General features: G+C 44.7%; 1 protein-coding gene across 2 annotated transcripts in view; it reads left to right on the top strand.

Annotated features, from left to right (window-relative positions):
* LRRC63 (leucine rich repeat containing 63) overlaps positions 1-26,897 on the top strand; it is a 73,378-nt gene that overhangs the window by 33,695 nt on the left and 12,786 nt on the right. For both annotated transcript variants that reach the window (XM_073580261.1, XM_073580262.1), the window contains exons 5-9: positions 2,576-2,629; positions 4,621-4,769; positions 8,242-8,340; positions 15,243-15,379; positions 15,813-15,896. In XM_073580261.1, the coding sequence (XP_073436362.1) occupies positions 2,576-2,629; positions 4,621-4,769; positions 8,242-8,340; positions 15,243-15,379; positions 15,813-15,896 (523 nt within the window). The remainder of the gene's footprint in view (positions 1-2,575; positions 2,630-4,620; positions 4,770-8,241; positions 8,341-15,242; positions 15,380-15,812; positions 15,897-26,897) is intronic.

Genomic DNA, 26,897 nt, shown 5'->3' with positions numbered 1-26,897 from the left:
CAAACCTTTATTAAAAAAGTTTTTTTAACTTTAAAAACAGTTTACAAAAAAAAAATATTTTAAATAAAAGTTAAATTATTGTTTACACTGGTTGTCTGTCATTTCTTTCTGCGGCGAAATATGTTTCAAAAAAAGGTTAAATACAGGGTATTTAAAAGGTAAAAAGGTATTCAAAACCAGGTATATAACTGTGGGTAAATTTTAGCTTTTTGCCACAGTTGTGTTCCTGGTTGTGTTTGAAGCAAAGTATTTCACCTAAAAAGTTGTGTTTATTGTTGGTGATTTCCTAACAATGTACACAACTTTTGTTAAAAGGTGAAATACTTTGCATAAAACACAACCAGGTACACACCTGTGGCCTAAAGCTAAAATTAGAGACCATAACAAGATAGCCAACTTTGGTTGGCAAAGGTATATACTGTTGGTACAGAAGGTACACAAGTTTGGTTAGGGCACAAATCTTTCACACTCTGTCATCCTGCCAGTGTACTCTGCCTTGAGGTGACATAAAGTATAGTGCAACAGAACTTCTAGTGGTAATGTCATGGTAATCTTGCAAGGTGGTTTCTTCAGAGGTGTCCTCAATGGAAATGGGTTCCTTGCAGATAACAAAATTGTGGAGTACCATGCAAGCTTTGATCACCTCGTCAACAGTTTCTGTCTTGAGGTTGATCGCAGTCAATAGGACCCGCCATTTGGCTGTCAGAATACCAAAGGTACATTCAACCATTCTTCTTGCTCTTGTGAGGCGGTAATTAAAAATGCGTTTTGGTCTTGTCAATCCTCTGCTAGAGTACGGTTTCAAAAGGTGTTCTGACAGCTGGAAGGCTTCATCCCCTACACAGACAAATGGCATAGGTGGACCAGATGTTTGCGGCAGCGGTCTAGGTGGTGGGAACTGGAAGGTGTTTCCATACAGTTTACGCCCCATGGCAGACAGTTTGAAAACTTGAGAGTCATTGGAGCGGCCATAGGCCCCAATATCAACAGCAATAAATTTGTATTCCGCGTCAGCGATGGCCATGAGGACAATTGAAAAATATTTCTTGTAATTGAAATATTCCGATCCCGATCCGGCTGGCTTTACAATGCGGATATGTTTCCCGTCCACAGCGCCCAAGCAGTTGGGAAACTGACATATCTGTTGAAACTTGTCAGCAATTTCAATCCACCTCTCTGTTGTGGGCTCTGGTAAAAACTCTTCAGCTAAGGAGTCCCACAGTGCACGGCATGTGTACTTCACTATTCCAGATATGGTGGAAATCCCGAGTCTGTACTGGAAATGCAGTGACGAAAGGGATTCTCCAGTTGCAAGAAATCTGTGGGGAATTAAAAAACAATAAATTAGTTTTAAATCACAGCATTACATACCAAAACTCAGCTATAACACTTGGAGATACAAACTACCACCAACAAGATTGCAGTGAAAGTGTGCTCTGATGCGATCACATCCAATAAATGTGGCTTACCTTAAAGTCACCATCAGACGCTCTGCGGGTGAAACAGAGAAGTGGCAATAGGTGTCCGCTTTTCTTATGAGGTGTGCAATGCGCTCCACCAAGTAATCAAAATTCTCCATTTTCATCCGAACATATCCAAAAAATTTATCCGGGTTTCGTCGAAGGTCCATGCAGAGTGTAGAATAGACCCCACGCGTCATTCTCTTGGCTGTGATGGGGTGGATCCACAAACGTCGTCTACGATGCCTGATGCGCTGCTGTCTCGCTCTCTCCTTCTCCAGAACAATCACCCTCAAACGATTCGCCTCCGCTATAAAATCCACCAAATTCTTCAAAATATTTCCAATGACAACATCCATCTTCGCCAGTAACTTGCTCTTCTCTCCAAACTGCACTTTCTCCTCTACAACCTGTCAAAGAAGGGCTGTAGGAACATGCTATATATAGTTTTCCAGTAGCCAATCCCGTTCGGAAGGCCACAAGGGTCAATTTTAAAAACCGGATCCGGCGTAATCCGTCGAAAAACTGATAGAAAAACGGATGAACCGGATGAGACGGATCCGGTTTTGTCTGTCAAGAACAAGACGGATCCGGCAGAAAACCGGATCCGGCACATCAGGTTTTACAAAACATTTGCCGGATCCGGCGTTCCGGCACGACGCCGGATCGCGCCTGACGCCGAAAACCTGATGTGTGAAAGTAGCCTAAGATGGACTAACCTGGGTTACTGCCTCTTTACCGCACTGAATACTGCTGCACTACAGGGGCAATCACTTTTTCACACTGGGCCCTGTAGGTTTGGATTTCTTTTTCCCTTAATACTAAAGACCTTCATTTAAAAACTGCATTTTGTCATTACTTGTGTTATCTTTGTCTAATATTTAAATTTGTTTGGTGATCTGAAACATTTAAGTGTGACAAACATGCAAAAGAATAGAAAATCTGGAAGGGGGCAAAAACTTATTCACACAACTGTATATGGAGTCTGGTAAAGTATAGGAATGTTTTTCATACATAGTGTGTGGCTTTAGGACAGAAAACAATTAGAATTTTAAACACAGCACCACATTTATTAGGATATGTGCACTTACGTGTTATGTTCTTGTAATTAACAGAACAGCAGCAGGCCATGATAAAAGAGGAAGAAGATGCCAACCTGCAAAATCTAAGTAAGTGCCTGCCATTAAAACTGTGCTGCTCTGTTGAAAAGTGATTCAGCTCAATATATCATTCTTGTCCTACCTTATTACAAGGCCGCTTGACTACACCCGTCTTTGTTAGCCTGCCGATGTTCTGTTCTTACGGCTTGATATATCCATATACAGAGATGGAGCAGAATTAGCAGTAATTCCATTCGGCAATTGAGAATCATGATGGCTTCATTTGTCACAATACAATACAGTTCTTAAAGGCAATTTGCCATATAATTTGTCAATAGCTGTGTTATTTGCTGCATCTCTAGCAGTTCTCTAATGCTGAGCTCTGCATGACCCTGCCCCCACCACTGATTGTTAGCTTTCTGTATACACTGTGCATAGGCAGAAAGCTGCCAGTATATAGTAGTGGCAGGGTTATACGGAGCTCATGAATGTGGATGATTACACAGCAGCAGGTTTAATAGTCCTCTAGTGGTAATACACAGATTTTATTAAAACTGCAGCAAGCAGCACAGTAAGTGACACATCAATGGATTCAGGGTTTCTGTCTCGACATCATGCTGCTGTCAGAATAGATAACAAAAATCTGGTGACAGATTCCCTTTAACCCCTTGCAGTCCAATGACGGACACATTCCGTCATGGCCAGATATCAGTTCCCGCACCAGGACGGACTGAGTCCATCATTCATTTAAAATATGACTGCATGTAAACATGCAGTGATAGTTCAGTGCCGACAGCTGTCTGTGACAGCTGAGAGGCACGGGAAGAGGTGTGGGGACCCGTGCTGCCATTCCTCGCACCCAGATCGCTGTGATCGATCAGTCAATCTGACTGACCGATCACAGCATGATCGCGCAGGAGATGCTGAAATATCAGCACCTCCCGCCCGATCAGTGCAGGAGCTCAGCACTGCCAGTGGCTGAGAGTCTACACTAACAGCCAGGAGCGGTGTCAGTGCCGCCCATGGCTGTTAACCTCCTAAATGCTGTGATCGAGCCACATGGGGCTCGATCGCAGCACACATCCCCATGTATCGGCGTACTCAGGAGAAATTGCACAACAAATATTGTGGTTCCTTTTCTCTTTATACCCTTGAGAAAATTCCAAAAATTGTGTCCGAAGTAAAATTTTTGTCAAAAAAAGTTGTGTTCATTTTTTCTTCCACATTACTTCAATTCTTGTGAAGCACCTGAAGGGTTAATAAACTTCTTGAATGTGGTTTTGAACACCTTAAGGGGTTCAATTTTTAGAATTGTGTCACTTTTGGGTGTTTTCTGTCATATAGACCCTCAAAGTCTCTTCAAATGTGAGGTGCTCCCTAACTAAATGGTTTTGTAAATTTTGTTGGAAAAATGAGAAAAGTCAACTTTTAACCCTTATAAGTTCCAAACCAAAAAAAATTATGTTTCAAAAATTGTGCTGATGTAAAGTAGGCATGTGGGAAATGTTATTTATTAACTATCTTGTGCGACATAACGCTCCGATTTAGGAGCATAAAATTAAAAGTTTGAAAATTGTGAAATTTTCTACATTTTTACCAAGTTTACATTTTTTTTCACAAATAAACACAAGAAATTTTGAAGAGATTTTGCCACTATCATAAAGTACAATATGTCACGAAAAAAAAAATCTCAGAATCAGTGGGATCCCTTGAAGCGTTCTTGAGTTATGACCACATAAAGTGACACTGGTCAGATTTCAAAATTGAGACCTGGTCATTAACCTACAAAGTGGCTTGGTCCTCAAGGGGTTAAATCACTTCCTATAGTAATTACTTCACTTCTTTTAGCTTCTCTTTTTTACCAAGGTGCTTGGTGGGTGAATCTCTATAGCGCTAAATGTAATCTGGAGCAACTGTCAGAACAAACCGATGACCACCAAAGATTGGGAACGGACTTGGTTTCCTGTGAGAATATGCGTCTTCTGGACGTTCATCTCTCACTATCCAGGTGCCTGAGCAGTAGGAGTCATTTCTCTCATTTCTCTCTTGTGATTTTGTAGGGGAAGATTCCATTCATCAGCTCTTTAAATCACAGAGGTTGCAAAATTATCAAACTTTTTATAGTGAGCAAAGTAAGATCTTAGAGACTCACTGTGACCTTGCGATGCTGGACTGTCTTGTGAATGGAGGACACGCTTTAAGTTTCAAGGTGAGACGCTATGCCTGTTAGGACATTATGATATGAAGTGATCCCACTCAATTGCAGCCAGCAGCCACTCTCATAAGAGTAATATGAGTGCCTTTGTATCCCTGCAAAACTTAGTACGATTGTGGTCTTTCTCCCAATCTCTAGGTCCTTGGTCTTTATGATACTATTATTCGGATGTAACGTCCCCCAGTCTAGTCACCCATTTATGTAACTCCATATATTCTACCCCATTGGCCGTAGTTTACTAAGGGATAGAATTCAGTGTATTTGGAAGAGTTCTATATGAAAAAATGTTTCAGTATCCATGGAGGGAAAATTACTTTCTTTCAACTTTTCAGACAATTTAAATGTGATGTGAACAACTCTCATCCATATGCTGCAGACATTTTCCAATAAAAAATAATTTTTGCTGATTTGTTAAAATCTTTTTTAAGAGCCCCGTCACACATAGCGATCTCGCTAGCGAGATCGCTGCTTAGTCACTAGTTTTGTGACGCAACAGCGATCTCACCAGCGACCGGCCCCCTTGCCGGTATCGCTGATCGTTGATGGAAAGCCCTGGACATTTTTGGGGTCGCTGGTCTCCCGTTGGTCAGCATGCATCGCTGCGTGTGACAGGCGGGAGACCAGCGAGCAGGAGCTGGTAACTAAGGTATACATCGGGTTTCTAAGGGGGCGCGCTGTGCCTAGAAACCCGATGTGTACCTTAGTTACCAGCGCGCTGATGCAGGGAGCTGGTAACCAAGGTACAGATCGGGTTTCTAAGTGACGCACGCCCCTTAGAAACCCGATGTGTACCTTAGTTACCAGTGCGCTGGTAACTAAAGTACACAGTGACGCCGCGCGCTCGGCGTCGCTGGTGCTGATCACTGGTGAAGCTGTCTGTTTGACAGCTCACCAGTGATCATGTAGCGACACACCAGCGATCCTGACACGTTGATATCGTTGTCGGGATCGCTGGTGAGTCGCTATGTGTGACGGGGCCCTAAGCCTTTCTGCCGAGGTTGATCTGGATTTCACCTTCTGCTACTCTGATTTTCAGCACTGCTTAGTTTTTTTTTATCTTAGGAAGATCTGCCATATAGAACTTTCCAATCCTTGATGGCTGCTCAAGTAAAAAAAAAAATGCCGTTATTCAATTAGGGTTAGCCGCGCATGCGCGGCGACGAGCGGCTCCCCGCACATGTGCACTGAAGCTGTGTGCAGTATCCAGCTTCACTGACTGTGCGGCCGGAGCCGCTCGTCACGACGCATGTGCGGCTCCCTGATCGACACTGCGCAAGTGCAGCTCCATGATACACTGCACAAGCGCAGGATTTTCAAAATGGATTTGAGTGGATGGTGCTAATCGTGACTGAATAAAATGAACCACACCCTTATGAGCAGGTACGATATAACTATATAAAGTGTTTTTTTCAACAGGATTAGACCACCTTTTTTCTTGAAAGAAAACGTATTAGTGATGCACATTGCATCAGTAACAATGCACTGGGGACAGCTTACATGCTACAAAAGACATGACAGGTTCCCTTTAAAGTGATTTATAGAGGCGTAATAATATATTAGAATCACAAGATATTATCTCTTTATATACACCATAATATCTCGCTAACTTTTGTGGCTGCTGCTTGACATTGAGTACTGCTGCTCAGCTTACTTGTAACCAGAATACCCAAGTCCTTAACCTGTTCTGTAGTCCCGAATGTACTCCCATTTAATGTATATGCAGCAACATGATTACTGCATCCTAAGGGCATTACTCTACATTTATCAACATTAAACTTCATCTGTCAAATGTTTGCCCATTCAGTCATCTTATCCAGATCGTTTTGTCATATTATACTCTCAAGCTCATTTGTTATTAACCTACAAAGTTTTATGTCATTGGGAAAGACTGAAACTTTACTTTCAGTCTCATTCACAGGGTCATTAACCCATTCAGAACAAGACAATTTTTTGTGTTTTTTTCTTCCCTTTCAAGAGCAATAGCTTTTATATTTTTGTATATAGTTGTATGAGGGCTTGATTTTTGTGGGACATATTGTAATTTTGAATGACACCATTCATTTTACCATATCATGTTCTGAAAAATGGGGAAAAAATTTCAAAAGTGAAATTGTGAAAAAAACTGCAATTCCACAATTGTTTTTACGAAATTAATTGTGCATTAAAAATACCCTGGCAACAAGATTTTACAGATCAGTACAATTCTGATCATTTCAAAATTGTCTAGTTTTTTTTTTATATTCTAGTAGTAAAAAAGATCTGCAATCAAAATATAGAAAGCTGAGTGTATGTATGTGTGTATGTATCAAGCCACGCCCACTCCACATAGCCACACTCATAGTCTCCTCCTTCTCTGCCGTGAGGAGATAGTAGCGATATGGGAGGTATCTCCTCCAGGGATCGGTGCTGCCTCTCTGATTAATGCCCTCCTTGCCTGGGCTGAGAGTGTTGGTTGGTGGCCCTCTCTTTGCAGGTTTGTTGTGGTACCATATTCTTTACCTTTGATGATAATGGATTTGATGGTGCATTGGGGGATAATCAGATTGGGAGAGATTGGGATATTTGGATATTTTTTTATAACCCAACTCTGACTTGTACTTCTCAAAAACTTTGCCCCTTAATTGTTTGGAGATCTCCTTGGACAAAGCACAAGGGGCTTAATAAAGAGATTAAAAAGAATTGAGCGAACATTGATCCATGTGTTACACGCTGCTGTATTATTTGTAGAGTGTGCCATTATCACTGTTTGTTTTCTGTCCTTTAACCAGTTTCTTACCCATCTACATACAGTTTCTCTTAAGGCCCTTTTACATTTAACGATGCACCAGCGATCCGACCAGTGATACGACCCGGTCAGGATCGCTGGTGCATCGCTAAATGATCGCTAGTGAGCTGCCACACAGGCAGATCTCACAGCGATGCAGCAGCGACGCAGCGGACGATAGTCACCTTTCACACACAGCGATCCAGACGTCCTCCCGCCCGCGTCCAGCGTCGCTCGTCTCACACAGCAGGAAGCCCAGCAGGAAGCAGATGACGAGAAATGGAGCCGCCCGATCTCGCGCGATCAGCGACAGACAGCGGGGGAGCCGGTCGGAGGTAAGTATCACATATCATATAACGTCACAAAATCAGTGACGTTTTAGCGATATTGCTAGCGATATCGCTATGTGTAAAACCCCCTTTAGTCCCGGCTTGTGAAGCTTCAGTACAAGGCTGCTGTCTTGTACAGTATAAAATGCCTTTGCAAAGTCCATATATATTATATCAGCTGCATGGCTAATGTCCATAAGTGCCCCATTATGATTGACCTCTGTGAATGCTAGTAGAAGCACATTGTCTATGGCACAAACAAGGTTAAGATCCCTAATATAGAATTTCTAAAAGTGAGTTTTAATAACTATCTGCAGCAGTATACAATGTTAATAAATCTTCTTCCTGCTATAAACAAGTCTTTCTATTTTAGGCATACTTTATATCCAAGCTTCCAGACCTGACACCTTTGTATAATTCTTTATTCTACCTCAACCTTTCCTTTAATGAATTCTGGCAATTCCCTGTAGAGGTAAGTTGCATTTTTATTAAAATGTATTTTTGCATTGCTGGGTTTAGAAGCTCTGCTTAAAGAAAATCTGACACCAGGTTTTTGCCCCGTATTCTGAGAGCAGCATAATATAGAGACAGAAATTCTGATTTCAGCGATGTGTCACTTACTGTATTGCTTGATGTAGTTTTGATAAAATCAATGTTTTACCTCTAGAGGACTAGTAAACCTGCAACCATGTTGTCCTCCATATTCATGAGCTGTTTATTACCCTGCCCCCCCTCCACTAATTGGCAGCTTTCTGTCTATGCACAGTGTACACCAAAAGCAGCCAATCAGTAGTGTGGGCGGGGCTATACAGAGCCAAGCATTCAGAGAATTTGTAGATCTGCAGCAGATAAAACTGCTCCCAGATGGTTTAGCGAGAGCCTGGTTAAATTAGATTTACCCTATAAATCAATGCTGTAATATGAGTTTTTTGTTTTGAGGCTGGCATATTATTATGGGCACTATAAAAATAATATTTGGAAGCTGATTGTGTCATGTTATGTCACATGCAACTAATGTATCTTTCCAACCTTAGAGATAGAAATCTAAAAGTACACAAAGCAGTGGTTAATTATAATAAAACATGTTTCAATAAAATAACATTGACTGTACTTGAGGAAACATTATGTCAAACATAAGCTTGATAAGCTTGAAAGACTTCTTTCACCTCCAATGACTTTACTGGGACCACAAAAAACATCATACTTTAGTGGATTAGTGGGAACAAAATAATAGCAAAAGCTGGCAATTTTTGTCTTTGTGACAGATTCTGATTAAGAGGGTACTGCAGGCAGGGCTTTCCACATGGTATGTGGATAATTGAGGACCAGGACAGTAGAGCATGCAGTACAGCAGGCAGACTAGCAGATCAGTAACAGAACCAGAAGTGTAGATTTACACAGGAACAGAAGTGTATAGTAAGTCTAGAACTTTCAGCTATCAAATGATTAATCAGCAGACTGATAGTCGATGGCAGAGACATATGCAATCAGCAAGTGGGTGGTTAACTGCATTACTGATGAACAAGTAAACTGGATACTTACGCAGAAAAAGGTTACCGTTGCCGCAGTGTGATAGTGTGTGCAGCTCCAGTTTTAGCAGAGAAGAGTTATTCTTAGGCCTCTTTCACACATCAGGTTTTCGCCGTCAGGCGCGATCCGGCGCTTTTGACAAAAACCGGATCCGGCGAAATGCAATGCCGGATCCGGTTTCCCCCCCATTGACTTGCATTAGAGCCGGATGGCCATGCGCTTCATCCGATTTTCGCCGGATCCGGCAATGTGACGCGATCCGGCGTCTGGAAAAAACGGCTACTGTAATGTTTTTTGTCTCCGGCGAAAAAGCCGGACACGCCGGATCCGGCGTGTCCGGCTTTTTCATACAATGAAAGCCTATGAGCGCCGCAATGCGCCTGATCCGGCGACAGCCGGATCCGGTGGCCGGATCCGGTTTTTTTGGTCTGAGCATGCTCAGTAGCTCTGCCCACAAGACATATATAAAAGCAAGACAGTGTGACCCTCAGCCACACCCAACATGCCACCCAAGCCAAGAACCAGGAGCAGGAGAAGGCAGCAGACATCTGCAGCAGCACCATCAGCACCACCCCAAATGGAGCAGCATGCTGAACAACGGGAGGGGAGTCCAGCAGCAGATGAGAGACGGTAATTATCAAATCCCCCATTCCTCCAAACTAGGGCTATGGAATATCAAGATATTCATTGGCCCTTTGTTTCTCTTTATTCAACAGCCGCCCAATAGATGCAGCAGCAGCAATGGCAGCAGCAGGAACACCACCCACAGCCATGGAGTCTGGCCATGAGGAAGACAGCACATCTTCTTCTGGGAGCCCTCCCTCGCATCGTCATCGTTTGACGGTAAGTTTTTATTTCCAAAATCCATCATCTCTGTAATATATGTCTATTCATTGCCTTTTATTTCAAAACAGGAATCACAAGATGAAGAGGAGCTCCCAGAAGAAGAAGGAAGGAGTGGACAGACACTTGGAGTGGGCTCACAATTGGTAAGTTTTTTGCATCAAACGCAGAAACACAACATCACACTACACACAACACATAGAAAACAATGTTCTGCAGACCACACACAGCAAACAAAACCCTACATCCAAAGACATAAAATTTTTTGTTTTCTTCTCTAGTCTTCCCAATCTGGTGCTTGGCCAAGAGGTCCTCGCAGTGCCTCCCGGGGTCGTCGGCGACAGCAACGCGGCGGTCACCAGCGTGTAAGTATAAATATTTTTGCTTTGTTTTTTTTGCACTTTTTATTTCATTTCTTTTGTGGAGGCTAATTATGTTATTTTTGTCTTTTTCTTTAACAGCCTTCACAGCGTGCTCCCGACTCTGACGGTGAGGATGGAGGGATTGATGTGGACCGCCTCATCGATCTCGTCAGAGAAAGGGAGCCGCTCTGGAATATGGCTGACCGCCGCCACGCTGACCTTATCGTTACCCGACGACTCTGGGAGGAAATCTGTTCGCTCCTTGTGGACCGCTGGGAGGACCTCGAAGCTCGGGCCCAGATTAAAGAGCGTAAGTATATACAGTGCCAGTTGCTTGATTTAAACCAGTGTTTCCCGAACTCCAGTCCTCGTGGTCCCCACGGATCATGTGTTCAGGATTTCTATTTACTATGGAAATCCTGAAAACATGACCCCTGGGGACCATGAGGACTGGAGTTTGGGAAACACTGATGTTGTATACTAACCACTTTGTCCTTTCTCGTTTCAGGGGAGAGAATTGTGAAGCGGTGGCGGTCTGTGAGGGATCGTTTCAAGAAGGAGTTCAATAAAGAGATGCGGGCCCCGAGTGGATCTGGAGGACGCAGGAGCAAGTACAAGTACGCACGAGCCCTGTCGTTCCTCCGGGAGACAATGCTCACCAGAAGGTAAATATTACACAGCACATGTGACAAAAAAATGTTTAGATGTAACTTTTTTTTTCAGCCAGGGCCATACCATGTCACTATTTTAATTGTTTTTTTTTCTCTTTATTCCACAGCACGGTGAGCAGCACTCGGGAGCCTGCACGATTGGACCCTTCTGAGGCGATCCCTGAGGAGACCGGCACCGAGGGACACTTCGACCGCCCCGGTACATCTGCACCTTCCCAGCCTTCCCACACATTCGACCCATCTGTCCCATCCACCAGCACAGGAGCATCGTGGCCGCCTACATTACATGAAGCTGCTGGTGAGGAGATCGCTTTCCTTTACCCCACCCTTCTGCCCCTGCCACCTCTAGTACACCTGCGGGTACTGGGCGGCAGCGGCAGAGGGGTCAGGAAAAGAGTTATGCGCCAGAGTTCTTGCATCTGAATGCATCTTTCCAGAACTGTCTAAAAGTCTTGTCAGAGCAAATCTCCGCAGGCTTTCAGCAGATCAACTCCAGCATTCTGGAGGTGAAGACACTTCTGCAAACCATGCATTCAGAAGCAAGATCTTCGCCAAACCACACCTTTTTCAGGTCTGTTGTGGAGCGCATGGCAACACTATCTCCTACCCAGCAGATGCATGTAATGCATTCGTGCCACGGTGCTCTACAGCAGGTTACCTCCCAACCTCCACCTCCCACCACTGTAGTTCCACCACCTGCACCCCCTCCAGCCACTTTCCATCCTCCCCCTCCTATTACATCTGCACCCCCTCCAGCCACTTTCCATCCTCCCCCTCCTATTACATACCAGCAACCTCCCCAGTACCAGCAACCTCCCCAGTACCAGACATCTCCCCACTTCCAGCAACCTGCCCCGTACCAAACTCCTTCCCCGTACCAAACTCCTTCCCCGTACCAAACTCCTTCCCCATACAACTTTCCATCAACATCATCTGCTCCTACAGTCCCTGCCCAACCATCCACTCCACCGCCCACCACCTCTTCTGCCTCCCACATGTCCACCCATTCTGTAGCTTTTTCCACACCATCACCTCTAACTGTTCCTTCCCCACCACGATCCCAGTCCTCTCTCCACACTCCCATTGTCGAAGTGTCCCGCAGCCCCTCCAGCAGTATTTCCACCCCACACTACACAGATTTATGATGTGTTTTGTAATAAAAATGCCCAGTTGGTTTCAAACCTTTATTAAAAAAGTTTTTTTAACTTTAAAAACAGTTTACAAAAAAAAAATATTTTAAATAAAAGTTAAATTATTGTTTACACTGGTTGTCTGTCATTTCTTTCTGCGGCGAAATATGTTTAAAAAAAAGGTTAAATACAGGGTATTTAAAAGGTAAAAAGGTATTCAAAACCAGGTATATAACTGTGGGTAAATTTTAGCTTTTTGCCACAGTTGTGTTCCTGGTTGTGTTTGAAGCAAAGTATTTCACCTAAAAAGTTGTGTTTATTGTTGGTGATTTCCTAACAATGTACACAACTTTTGTTAAAAGGTGAAATACTTTGCATAAAACACAACCAGGTACACACCTGTGGCCTAAAGCTAAAAATAGAGACCATGACAAGATAGCCAACTTTGGTTGGCAAAGGTATATACTGTTGGTACAGAAGGTACACAAGTTTGGTTAGGGCACAAATCTTTCACACTCTGTCATCCTGCCAGTGTACTCTGCCTTGAGGTGACATAAAGTATAGTGCAAAATTGTCCCTCATTACTGAAACCGTCACAGATCTTCTAGTGGTAATGTCATGGTAATCTTGCAAGGTGGTTTCTTCAGAGGTGTCCTCAATGGAAATGGGTTCCTTGCAGATAACAAAATTGTGGAGTACCACGCACGCTTTGATCACCTCGTCAACAGTTTCTGTCTTGAGGTTGATCGCAGTCAATAGGACCCGCCATTTGGCTGTCAGAATACCAAAGGTACATTCAACCATTCTTCTTGCTCTTGTGAGGCGGTAATTAAAAATGCGTTTTGGTCTTGTCAATCCTCTGCTAGAGTACGGTTTCAAAAGGTGTTCTGACAGCTGGAAGGCTTCATCCCCTACACAGACAAATGGCATAGGTGGACCAGATGTTTGCGGCAGCGGTCTAGGTGGTGGGAACTGGAAGGTGTTTCCATACAGTTTACGCCCCATGGCAGACAGTTTGAAAACTTGAGAGTCATTGGAGCGGCCATAGGCCCCAATATCAACAACAATAAATTTGTATTCCGCGTCAGCGATGGCCATGAGGACAATTGAAAAATATTTCTTGTAATTGAAATATTCCGATCCCGATCCGGCTGGCTTTACAATGCGGATATGTTTCCCGTCCACAGCGCCCAAGCAGTTGGGAAACTGACATATCTGTTGAAACTTGTCAGCAATTTCAATCCACCTCTCTGTTGTGGGCTCTGGTAAAAACTCTTCAGCTAAGGAGTCCCACAGTGCACGGCATGTGTACTTCACTATTCCAGATATGGTGGAAATCCCGAGTCTGTACTGGAAATGCAGTGACGAAAGGGATTCTCCAGTTGCAAGAAATCTGTGGGGAATTAAAAAACAATAAATTAGTTTTAAATCACAGCATTACATACCAAAACTCAGCTATAACACTTGGAGATACAAACTACCACCAACAAGATTGCAGTGAAAGTGTGCTCTGATGCGATCACATCCAATAAATGTGGCTTACCTTAAAGTCACCATCAGACGCTCTGCGGGTGAAACAGAGAAGCGGCAATAGGTGTCCGCTTTTCTTATGAGGTGTTCAATGCGCTCCACCAAGTAATCAAAATTCTCCATTTTCAACCGAACATATCCAAAAAATTTATCCGGGTATCCGGGTCCATGCAGAGTGTAGAATAGACCCCACGCGTCATTCTCTTGGCTGTGATGGGGTGGATCCACAAACGTCGTCTACGATGCCTGATGCGCTGCTGTCTCGCTCTCTCCTTCTCCAGAACAATCACCCTCAAACGATTCGCCTCCGCTATAAAATCCGCCAAATTCTTCAAAATATTTCCAATCACAACATCCATCTTCGCCAGTAACTTGCTCTTCTCTCCAACCTGCACTTTCTCCTCTACAACCTGTCAAAGAAGGGCTGTAGGAACACGCTATATATAGTTTTCCAGTAGCCAATCCCGTTCGGAAGGCCACAAGGGTCAATTTTAAAAACCGGATCCGGCGTAATCCGTCGAAAAACGGATAGAAAAACGGATGAACCGGATAAGACGGATCCGGTTTTTTCTGTCAAGAACAAGACGGATCCGGCAGAAAAACGGATCTGGCACATTAGGTTTTACAAAACATTTGCCGGATCCGGCGTTCCGGCACAACGCCGGATCGCGCCTGACGCCGAAAACCTGATGTGTGAAAGTAGCCTTACAGCAGACAAATGGTTAAACGCAGCCAGGAGGTACATACAGATAGATAATAATCAAGCAGGAGTTCAATGAAGAGATGATTTAACTTGTGAGAGAAATGAATGATGAAGCAAAACTCCTGGAGTACATGTGCTAACTGAATGCAAAGCTATGGAAAAAGGCAGAACATAGCTGTCGGTCTTATAAAACCTTGTGTGATGATGTCAAAGAAGCTCTCCGGGTTACTTGAAAAAAAAGCAACGTGGAGAAGAGAGGTGGCCATAGGGAATGGTAGCAGGACCTGAGGGTTAGATAAGTGAATCCGTATAGGCTAGGATCCCGCAATGTGGCTTACAGCCATGCCTGCTTTTGGCATCCAAGGAGTGCATGAGCTTGTAGTAACAATGAAGTATTATCTGTCAACGTGTGCTCTTTTGCCCATGCAGGCGGGATTGGCAGTGGGTAAATGCAGCAAGGCTTATTGTGGTCACTATTTTACATTACAGATGTGCTGCCATTAGCTCACTAACTGCCGGTAGAGCTTCATCCACGCAACTAGCCACAGCTTGTGACTGCATCCTTACTATTTCTGCCAAATTAATCTTACTTCCCTTTATTGCAGGTGTACAATCTTGAATATTTGGAATCACTTAAACTAAGGAACAACCCCATGAAGGAAATCCCATATGGTATTCACAAGCTGAAGAGGCTCCGAACTTTCATCGTATCATTCTGTTCTTTGTCATCTCTTCCTGCTGGGTATGACGCTCACAACACCGCGAAAAGCTTAAAGGAGGATTTCCATCTGTTATATGTATAGCATGTCCACAGAATATGCTACGAATGTGTGAGAGATGCACGGCCCATCTAACTCAAGGACAGACCTTACTGTGGGCGGCTGCCAGTGAAGAGTTGGCCTAATAGCCAGCTCTCCCTTATTATGTTTTACACTTACTAAAGTTTGTACAGAATTTTATCAGAATTTTATATAATATACTTTATGTAAAATAGTTTTACTTTAGTTTTATACAGTATTAAACATTGGTATAACTCAAACGTGCTCGAAACCATACACGTTACATTGGAATAGTGGATATTTTAGACCATACCGGTCTTCTTCTCTACATCAGTGTTATGTCTGTGTGTTTCATCTTTGTCTCTTTGATAAACATTATTTTTAATATTTTTGTAGGCTGTTTCTACTGCCATATCTGCAGGTGCTGGATGTGTCCTACAATAACATTACTTCAATTCCAAATGATATATCTAATCTCAGGTAATAAATAATAAATGAATATTGTCATACTTGCATAAAGGCAATTCTAACTTCGCTTGTGACTTGTTTTCATATCCTGCCAATGGCATTACTGGGCTGTCACTACATAAATATTTAGTCGATATAAACATTAGACTAGGCTATCTGATAATGAGCCAGATTTATAACCGTGGATCCTGGATTGTATTTTCATATCCAAAAAAATGGACAGTTTGAGCTCTAATATAGTTTTTTTAACACGTGATCCGTAATTCATCTGTTTATCTGAAGTTGTCATCCACATTACATCTGTATTGCATCCTTTTTATACAGGAGAATTGAAAAGAAATTATACAAGGCCTATGATATATTAATAGCAGTGGATCCATACCACGAGGGTGTCACGTCCCCTTGGGAGACCTGGAGTTAGAAGGTCACACCGATTAATGAATCGCAGGTCCTTTTTAAAAACAATCTTATTCATGTCCCATTTTAAATGGATTTCCTGTCCACAGTGCTGAAAGGTTTAAGGGCTCATTCCTTGCTGGCTGAGAGCATACAGCCTGATTGTTCTCAGTTGCAACTGCTTATCATTTACTCTTTGTATATATACTGGCTCTGGGTGTTTCTTCCTTGCTGGTGAAAGAATCTTCCTGGAAAGAGATGTACTGTGTTAGTTGGGAGTAGTAGTTTAAGGGATCTGTATGCAGTAGCACCATGTGTGTTTATCTCCTTGTCCTTATTCCTATTTAGTTTGTTTATTTCTCTCTTTCCCTATCCACCTCCTTATTTGTTGATGAGTACTTTTGTACGATAGTGGTATTCATGTATCCCCATTTGTCTATGTGTCTTGTTTTCCTCATATTTCTGTCCCATGCCTCATGGGGTGGAGGAACCGAAGCATAGTAAGGTAAGATACCCAGGCCTCGCTACCATTAAGAGTACCCCTGGGACAGGGATAGTTCCACTTCCATGGACTGTTTTAGGCCTCTCTCCCTTATTTCAGACCTTCACATCATGACAATCCATTAAAGAATGGATGCCATCCTGATGGTATCCTTATAACATCCATTTTTAGTGAATCCATTGAGTTTATTTAATTACTTGTCTCCCTGATGAAGTTGTGTAAAGGACGATAGACGTGAGCTTTCTGTGCATTCCAGGCCTGTGACTTAATCCCCAACAACCCCAAGTATTTGTACTTGCCTTTTAAGGTATAGGAGGGTCTGTTGAGACACAATATTGTGTTGATTGTCCTGTGGAATTGTGTTTATTTTTAGAAGTTTTTATAATATATGGATGTTTGTCTTATTTTGCTGTTTACCGGTAATTGCATTTTATAGAGATTTTTATGTTTTACATATTACTTGGATATGTGACTGAGTCAGCTTCTGCTGAGTCGATTTCTTCAGTGGACCCTCTGGGTCGTGGCACCCACCCACCTAGGGCGAGCTGACCTTGTGAGGAACCACCCCCTATACAGGGAGTGTCAGGGACACGACCAAGGGGGTGAGTCACCACGACAGCTGGATCCAGACGACCGGCCCAAGGAAGACACAAGTGCGAGTGTCTGGCAACAGGGAACGTGCAGGGTACAAGACAAAGCGTGGTCACAGGGTTTCTTCAATAGAGTGTGGTCTCAGGGTTTAATCAGGTTCAAGACGTGATAACAAGGAGAAAGTGATACATAGCAAGGCGCGTGCGAGGGCACACCAAGGTCCAAGGCATGATACCTGCTAGGTGGCACGCCAGGGTTCCGGTAAGGGTTAGATGGCATCAGACTCCCGACATCAGGTAACGATCGACAGGCTCCGGACATCAGGCTGTGGACATCAGCTCCGGACGTCAGGCTGCAGTCATCAGGCTCTGGAACTCTGGCAGCGATCGGCAGGGTCCGGGCATCCGGCAGGCAAGCCAGGGTTCAAGCAAGGAGGCACGCCAAGGTCCAAGGCAGGGTTCAAGGCAGGGTGCATGCTAGGAGACACACCAGGGTCCAAGGCAGGGTTCAAGGCACGGTGTGTGCTAGGGGGCACACCAGGGTCCAAGACAGGGTGCAAGGCATTGTGTGTGCTAGGGGGCACACCAGGGTCCAAGACAGGGTGCAAGGCAGGGTGCGTGCTAGGGGGCACACCAGGGTCCAAGGCAGGGTGCGTGCTAGGGAACACACCATGGTTCAGGCTAAGGCAAGGGCCTGCGCATGCTAGGAGGCACGCCAGGGTTCAGGTTAGGGCCTGTGCGTACGTGCCAGGAGGCACACCAGGGTTCAAGGCAGGACCTGCGCATGCTTTAGAGAAGCACGGGGAGGTGTGCCAAGGAGCAGGCTAGGGCCTGCACATGCCAGGAGGCACGCTAGGGTTCAGGCTAGGGCCTGTGCGTGCTAGGAGGCACGCCAAGGTTCATGGCTGGAGCTGCGCGTGCTTTAGAGATGCACGGGGAGGTATGCCAAGGAGCAGGCTAGGGCCTGTGTGTGCCAAGAGGGCATGCAATGCACAGTCCAGTGACAGCGTGAGTGCAAGGAAGCACAGAGAGCACGGCTGGGGCACTGGCTAGCTGGTCGGGCTGAGGCTCAGACAGGCGGGCAAGACTGAGGCGAGCACGGCTCAGGAACAACAGGCGGACACAGCTAAGTCACTGGCCGATGAGCACGGCTGAGGCACAAGCAGGTCGGCACGGCTAAGGCAGGCACGGCTGAGGCACAAATAGGCAGACGAGGCAAGGCCAGGCGCGAGCAAAGGGCACACGGAGAAGCAAGGCAAAGTACAGAACAAGGAGCAGAACGTAGGCTGAAGCACAGAGCCGGGTACAAGAAAGAGAAGCGGAGCATATGCTAGAGCCCAGAGCAGGGTAACAGACGAAGCACAAGGTACAAGACAGGGCTTGTGCTAAAGGAGCACAGAAAGGCAGAATACAAAGATAAGACAGAAAACAGAGTACATGAATAAAGCGCGTACAGAACGCACGGCAAGGCACTGTACAGAAACAGGCTTTGTGCAAGAGAGCACAATAGGACAGAGTGAAAGAAAGAAGCAGAGCTTGTGTTAAAAGAGCACAATAAGACAGAGTACAGAGAAAGCATACAAGGCAAGACACAGGACACAAGGCAAGATACAGGACACGAGACTAAGACAAGACACCAGAAGAAGTACAAGACAAGGACAAACACAGGACACCAGACTAAGTACAAGCACAGAGCGTGTGCGAAGAAGCACAACAGTGCAGAGTGCATGGGGCACAGAATACAGGGAGCAACCGAGCATACCAAGCAGCCTATCAGGGAAGCAACACGATACTCAGGCCCTGACCATAGGAAGGGGCGGTCTGATATAGGGCATTAGCACCTGGACTTCTAGGTCAGGACCCTGAGGGGAACTTCCGGGTCAGGTCCTCAAGAACCATAGAGCGGATCGCTGGGTCAGGTCCTCCTGGACCATAGAGAGGATCACATGATCGGGTCCTCCAGGGCTATAGAGAGGATAGCTGGGTCAGGTCCTCCTGGACCATAGAGAGGATCACATGGTCGGGTCCTCCAGGACTATAGAGAGGACTGCTGGATCAGGTCCTCCTGAACCATAGAGAGGATCACATGTTCGGGTCCTCCAGGACCATAGAGAGGATTGCTGGATCAGGTCCTCCTGCACCATAGAGAGGACCACATGGTCGGGTCCTCCAGGACCATAGAGAGGATTGCTGGATTCGGTCCTCCAGGACCAGACAGGACTGAAGGAGGCAGAGCAGAGATGGGAGCGCACACAGCAACGGCATGCAGCCATTGTGAGGTAGGCGTGCACACTAGCGCTGGCGCACAGCCATGAGATGAAGCGCACAAGCAATGACGTACAGCCATGGGGTAGAGCATGAGTGCGCAGCAGCAACGGCAGGCAGCCATGAGATGAGGTGCACATGCACACTGCTTCAAGGGTCATGCAGCACAACAGACATGACAGGATATTCATTACTGTCTTTATCTATATGAAGTGTGCTTGTTTTAAGGCCCCGTTACACATAGCGATGTCCCAGCGATCCCACCAACAATCCAACATGATGGGATCGCTGGGACATCATTAGGCTGATCGCTGGTGAGCTGTCACAAGACAGCCCCTCCAGCGATCAGGACCAGCGACGCTGGACGCCGGTTTCCAAGGTAAACAGCTGGTATCCAGGAGCCGCGCGGCTCCTGGATACCGGATGTTTACATTAGAAACCAGGATCGCTGGTCTCTCGCTGCAACACGCAGTGATGCGTGCTGGCCAGCCGGAGACCAGCGATCGAAAAACGGCCCAGGACGATCAGCGATAACTGGCAGGAGGGCCAATCGCTGATCCCCGTCACACGCAACGATCTCGCTGGCGAGATCGCTGTGTGTGACGGGGCCTTTATTGTACTTTGTTCTGATCCAAAACATGAATCAGACTAATACAGGCAATGAATTTTACAAGCTGACTATTGCAGTAAAAGTTTAATCTCAACTACCCATTGGTTTACAATGGTCCATTTGTCTGTTTGGCACATGTACCGCATACGGAACAAAGCTACACTCATTTCAAAGGGCCCTGAGAACTATTTTATTCTGCACACAAAATGTAAGGTATGCACTCTTTAAAGCTAAGCCATGCCCTCTCTGTGGGGCCAATTCTCTTTTGCATGAGGAGTATACAGGAAGTATAAACTAATGGTATATACACACAATGTGTTTTAGACGCCAGTTGTATTCATTGAGTTTTTCAAACAAGATGGTTTAGGAAAACGCCAACGGTGGTTTTTCCTAAAGCATCTTTTTTACCATCTTTCCTATCAATTTCATGGAGAAGCAGAGTCTTTCTGAAGAATGGTCAGGTCACTTCTTTTACCTACTTTGCAGCTTTTTTTTTTAGAGCTGACTGAAAAAGATGTTGTGTGCACATACCCCCTAGACCAGAAAGACTTATCAGCATGGCTCATGCTGTTTGAGAAATTTAATGCATCTTTAGACTACAGTGTCATATGAGTTTAAGATACTCATTAGTTGGCTTCCTTTGCACCAATAATTTAGGACCAAATTTTTCAAATAAAGCCTTTTTCACCAGCCCACATCCCTAACCAAGCAAGTCACAAAAAGCTTCTAAAACATACAATAAATGTGGCTCAGTGCATTTACAACAGGTTTTTTTGCATAGCTTAATTTCTGGTTTGTCTAGCTTGGTAAATCTCCTCCATGTAATAATGAGGTCTAAAGCTACACATGACAATTTGCTAAAAAATGGGGCATTTATTGGCAAAAATGTGACTCTCACATTATTGAATCTGCCCCATTGTACTTGAAATAGTATTGGAGTTGATAATGCATTGAGGGATGCAGTGTTTTACAAGCACTTGTTGCCTTTCGCAATCAGATACAGCTGAAACCAGAAGATAACATACACTATATAAAAAAATAAGACACACATGCATGTTTTTCTCAATATCTGTCATGAAATCAGAATAAACCTTTACCGTTTAAGGTCAATTGGGATTGCCATAATTATTAATATTTGCCAAATGCCAGAATAATGAGCGAGAGAGAGACTGTTTTAAGGCATCTTTATGACTTACTGGAAAGTCAAAAGTTTACATACATTTCATTAGTATTTGGTACCATTGCCCTTAAACTGAATGACTTGGGTCAAACATTTGGGATTTCCTTCCACAAGCTTCTCACAATAGTTGGTTAGAATTTGGGCCCATTCTTCCTGACAAAACTGGTGTAACTGATACAGGTTTGTAGGTTGCCTTGCTCGCACCGGCCTTTTCAGCTTTGCCCATAAATTTTCAGTAGGATTGAGATCAGGGCTTTGTGATGGCCGCTCCAAAACATTGACATTGTCATGAGTCATTGTCCATTTTGAAGACACATTTCCGCCCAAGCTTTAACTTCCTGGCTGATGTTTTGAGATGTTGCTTCAGTATTGCCATATAATCTTCCTTTCTCATGATGCCATCTATTTTGTGAAGTTCATCCTGCAGCAAAACAACCCTACAACATGATGCTGTTGGGACGGTGTTCTTAGGCTTCCAAGCTTCTCCCTTTTTCCTCCAAACGTAACGATGGTCATTATGCCCAAAAAGTCTTTATTCCTGTGTGCATCTGCAAACATTAATCTGTCTTTTTTATGTTTCTTTTGGAGTAATGGCTTCTTCCTGGCTGAGTGGCCTTTCAGCCCATGTTGATACAATACTCGTTTCACTGTGGATGTTGACACAATCTTACTAGTTTCCGTCATCATTTTCACAAGGTCTTTGGCTTTTGTGCTTGGGTTGATATGCAAAGCACATCCATCTCTGAGACACAGAACCCATTTCCTTCCTGAGCCGTATGATGGCTGGACATTTCCCATGATGCTACACAAAGAAGTAGTGTGTGTCAGGTGTGCATGAAAATACATCCACAGATGTGTCTCTAATTAAGTCAGATATTGCCAAAAAACACGTCATAATCATATTGGCAGTCCAGAATTGTTTAAAGGCATAGTAATCTTAGTGTATGTAAACTTTTGACTTTGCAGTAAGTAATAAAAATGCGTTAAAACATTGTCACTCTCATTATTCTGGCATTTGGCAAATATTAATAATTATGGTAATCCTAATTGACCTAAAACGGAAAAGGTTTGTTCTGATTTCATGTCAGATATTGAGAAAAACATGCATATGTGTCTTTTTTTATATAGTGTATGTAAACTTCTGGTTTCAACTGTACCTTTGTCAGTATCTAGTCCTGGAATCTGTTTCTCTTGCCCTTAGACTTGCCCTTAGTTAACATGGATCTTGATGTTTCCACGTCGGCCATCTTGCTTCCTGCCAAAGCTGTATATAAAGCCAGCACCTGCTCTGATTCATTGCTTGTGTATTATGTATTGGACTTTGTGCCTCTGCAGTCCCAAGCCTGGACTTACTATCCCTGTTGGTCCTCTCTTAACGGCGGAGTCCTCTGCCAACCTGCACGTCTGGATCCCTGCCTGCTGACCGAGTGATTGCTGAACACTTGACTTCAGGAACCTCTGCCTGACTACACCTGCGGTGAAGTAAGAACTCCAGCCAGCTAGTGTGTTCCTCCGCTCTGCAAGAGTCTGTGTCTTGTGCCCGCATTGCTCAGTGACTTTGCATGCTGTGTCGCAGAGTATCAGCTCTGCTATTACCTTTTATCATATTGACTGAACATTTATCTGGACTTATATGCTATATTGCATTCAGATCATTAATACAATATTGCTTGCACAACCCACTGTGTCTGTAGTCTCTTTGACCTAGCCACTGGTGTCCATTTGTATCCACTAGTATCGTGACAGGATACACAAGCCTTAAAAATGGATGCCGCTGGGTCAGAGACTTTAGAAGTGCGTGTTAAGAAGCTAAATAATATCACTGCCACTGTACACGCTGAAGTGCAGACATGGAAGAGCAGAATAGAAGGCCTAGAGGGGCAGACTAAATATGATATACAAGTGCTCAGTCAGACCCTTCAGGAATTGCGTGGCCGAGTTGCGGCTCTGGAGGCACAATCTCAGGCTTCTGTTCCTACCATCCCCAAACTACCACCATTTAGGTTTGGTGGCGACCGAGACAAGTACCGTGGGTTTCTGAACCAGTGTCGATTATACTTTGCTGCACATGTCACACAGTTTCCTACAGACCGATCCAAAGTATTGACTATCATCATGTTGCTGACTAATAAGGCCCTTGCCTGGGCAAACCCTCTGATAGAATCACAGGATGCATGTCTGAATGACTTCAATATGTTTATCGCCGCCATGGGGCAGATGTTTGACGATCCGAACCGTGGCCTTACAGCTGAGACGGCCCTGCTGAATTTGCGTCAAGGTAAACGCCCAGTGACTGAGTATGCTATGGATTTTAGAAGGTGGGCTCAGGACACCACCTGGAATAGTGCAGCGAAGTACTCTATATTTAAGAAGGGGTTGTCCAGTTCTATCAAGGACGAGCTTGCACGTGCGGAGGCTCCCACTTCTCTAGGTGATTTCATCAATCACTGTATTCGCCTAGACGCTCGCATCTCCGAACGAAAACTAGAAAGGTGGTCTGAGATGAAACGCAGCAATAAATCGCTTCTTCCTTTCCTTCCTAAGGAGATTCCGGACTCAAGTCCTCAGGAGTCCACACCTGAGCCGATGCAGGTAAATTCCCTACGAAGTCGAGTAAGTGACGAACGGAAGGAATTTCGCTTCAAGGAGAATTTATGTTTTTACTGTGGGAAGTAAGGACATTTTATTATCAACTGCCCCAATCGTTCTCGCAGAACAACCGCAGCCGTGGTAGAACGCGACTTCTCTGAATCATACTCCATGACTTCCGAATCAGGGCCACCCGAAATTGCAGCAACCACTCCTGATTATGACTTTTCAGATATGAACTCTGTTACATCCGAAACGATACTACCCATTAATGCTGTTATTCTATCTTCTGCAGTTTCATACCCTTGCAATAAGAAAAAAGATTCACATTGTTACCTTCCTATTAAGATCTGGATTGACTCCCGTTGGGTGAACAGTTCCGCCATGATAGACTCTGGGGCTAGCGGTAACTTCATGGACACTTCTTTTGCTAAGGAATATGGAATCCGATCACAGAGAAGAGTGTCTTCAATTCTGATGGAGACTGTGGATGGGTCCCCTTTGACCTCGGGGCCCGTAGACCAGCAGACTGAACCACTGAAGGTCCTCATGGGAGATGATCAACAGGAGAAATTGCCCTTCCTTCTGATTTCCTCTCCACATTTCCCTATTATCTTGGGTTTACCCTGGTTGCAGGCTAAAAATCCCATCATTGACTGGGAGACTAAGAGATTGCGCTTCCCAGCTAAAGAGGTAACTTCTGAGAAATCGACTGATCCATCTCCGGCCAACCCATCATCGGACCTAGAGTTACCGGCAGTTTATAAAGAATTTTCGGACGTGTGCGATAAAAAGAATGCAGATAAATTACCACCACACCGCTCTTATGACTGCCCAATCGAGCTTCTGCCTGCTGCTACCATTCCTTTTGGTAATATTTATCCATTGTCCGGTCCTGAGCTCAAGACTCTCAAAGAATATATCGACGAGAACCTGTCTAAGGGGTTTATACGCCCCTCATCCTCTCCAGCCGGTGCACCCATCTTTTTCGTTAAAAAGAAGGATGGATCCCTCAGACCCTGTGTTGATTACCGGGAAATTAACAAGGTAACCATCAAGAACCGCTACCCCCTGCCATTAATTCCGGAGCTTCTCGAGAGAGTTTGTCAGGCCAAGGTCTTCTCAAAATTGGACCTACGCGGGGCATACAATCTAGTCCGTATAAGACCTGGAGACGAATGGAAAACAGCATTTAGGTCTCGATATGGACACTTTGAGTATTTGGTCATGCCATTTGGACTTTGCAATGCCCCAGCAACGTTCCAACATCTCGTAAATGATATTTTCAGAGACATTCTTGATATTTTTGTCGTAATCTATTTGGATGACATTCTGATTTTTTCTAGCTCCATGGAGGAACATCAGCAACATGTCAAGACTGTCTTACAGCGGTTGAGGGAACACCAGCTGTACATCAAGCTGGGGAAATGCGAATTTCACAAGTCGGAGATTCAATTCTTAGGTTATGTAATTTCTCCACAGGGTCTGAGTATGGATAACAGCAAGATCAAGGCGATTCAGGAGTGGCCATCCCCAAGAACGTCAAGGAGGTCCAACGTTTCATCGGGTTTGCTAACTTCTACAGACGTTTCATCAAGAACTTCTCTGACATCGTCTCGCCCATCACCCGGTTGACACAAAAGAAGACAGCATTTATTTGGTCCCTTCAAGCCCAAGAAGCATTCTCTCGGCTCAAGACCAAGTTCACGTCAGCACCAGTACTGATCCACCCTGACCCGGAACTCGCCTTCATTATTGAAGTGGATGCCTCAAACTGTGCCACCGGGGCTATACTGTCCCAAAGAACAGGTGAGAAGAATTTACTTCATCCTTGTGCTTTTCTTTCCAAGCGACTGTCTCCTGCCGAAAAGAACTACGATGTAGGAAATAAAGAATTACTGGCTATCATCGCCGCCTTCAAGGAGTGGAGACATCTTCTGCAAGGAGCCTCACAGCCGATCGTGGTCCTCACGGATCACCGCAACCTTGAGTTCATCAGGTCAGCAAGATGCCTGACCCCACGGCAGGCCCGCTGGAGTCTTTTCCTTAATCAATTCAATTTTACAATCTCTTATAGACCAGGTTCTCGCAATGGAAAAGCAGATGCTCTATCCCGGATGTTCTCCACTGACGCTGTTCCAGATGCTCCACCTAAGACCATACTTTCTGATTGCAATTTTGTAGGAGTCATTCAGAATCAAGATTTGCTGCAGGTCATCAAAGAAGCTTACAACTCTGATCTTTTCCTGTCTCAGCCATCTGATGAGGTAAGCCTTCTTTTTAGGAATGGAGTTTGGACCCGGGAACGGCGCCTCTACATTCCTGAAGCCGTGAGGTTAAGAGTGTTGAGATTGGTTCATGATTCCAAGGTTGCAGGGCACAGAGGAATTCAGAAGACTCAAGAATTCTTATCTCGCTTCTTCTGGTGGCCAGGTTTTCGGAAGGATGTCCAGAAGTACGTTTCATCTTGTGAGGTATGTGCCAAATTCAAGGTTCCACGTGCCTCCCCTACTGGTCTGTTACAGCCTTTGCCGGTGCCGTCTCGCCCGTGGGGATCCATTTCTATGGACTTTATTGTAGAACTGCCCCTTTCCGAGGGAAAGAGTACGATTTTGGTGGTGGTCGATCGCCTGACCAAGGCGGCCCATTTCATCCCTTGTTCCGGTTTACCCTCTACGAAGGACACTGCTGACCTAATTATCCAGAACATCTTTCGCCTGCACGGGGTTCCGGATGAAGTTGTTTCTGACCGTGGAGTTCAATTTACTTCAAAGTTTTGGCGAAGCTTTTGTTCAGCATTAGGCATAGAAGTTAACTTATCTTCTGCTTTCCACCCACAGTCCAACGGGCAGACAGAACGTACCAACCAAACACTAGAGCA

This window comes from Dendrobates tinctorius, unplaced genomic scaffold (assembly GCF_039654945.1).
Source record: "Dendrobates tinctorius isolate UK_male_01 unplaced genomic scaffold, ASM3965494v1 ptg000064l, whole genome shotgun sequence".
Taxonomy (NCBI): domain Eukaryota; kingdom Metazoa; phylum Chordata; class Amphibia; order Anura; family Dendrobatidae; genus Dendrobates; species Dendrobates tinctorius.
The sequence above is the reverse complement of the archived record's forward strand: the minus strand, read 5'-3'. Positions and strand labels throughout refer to the sequence as shown.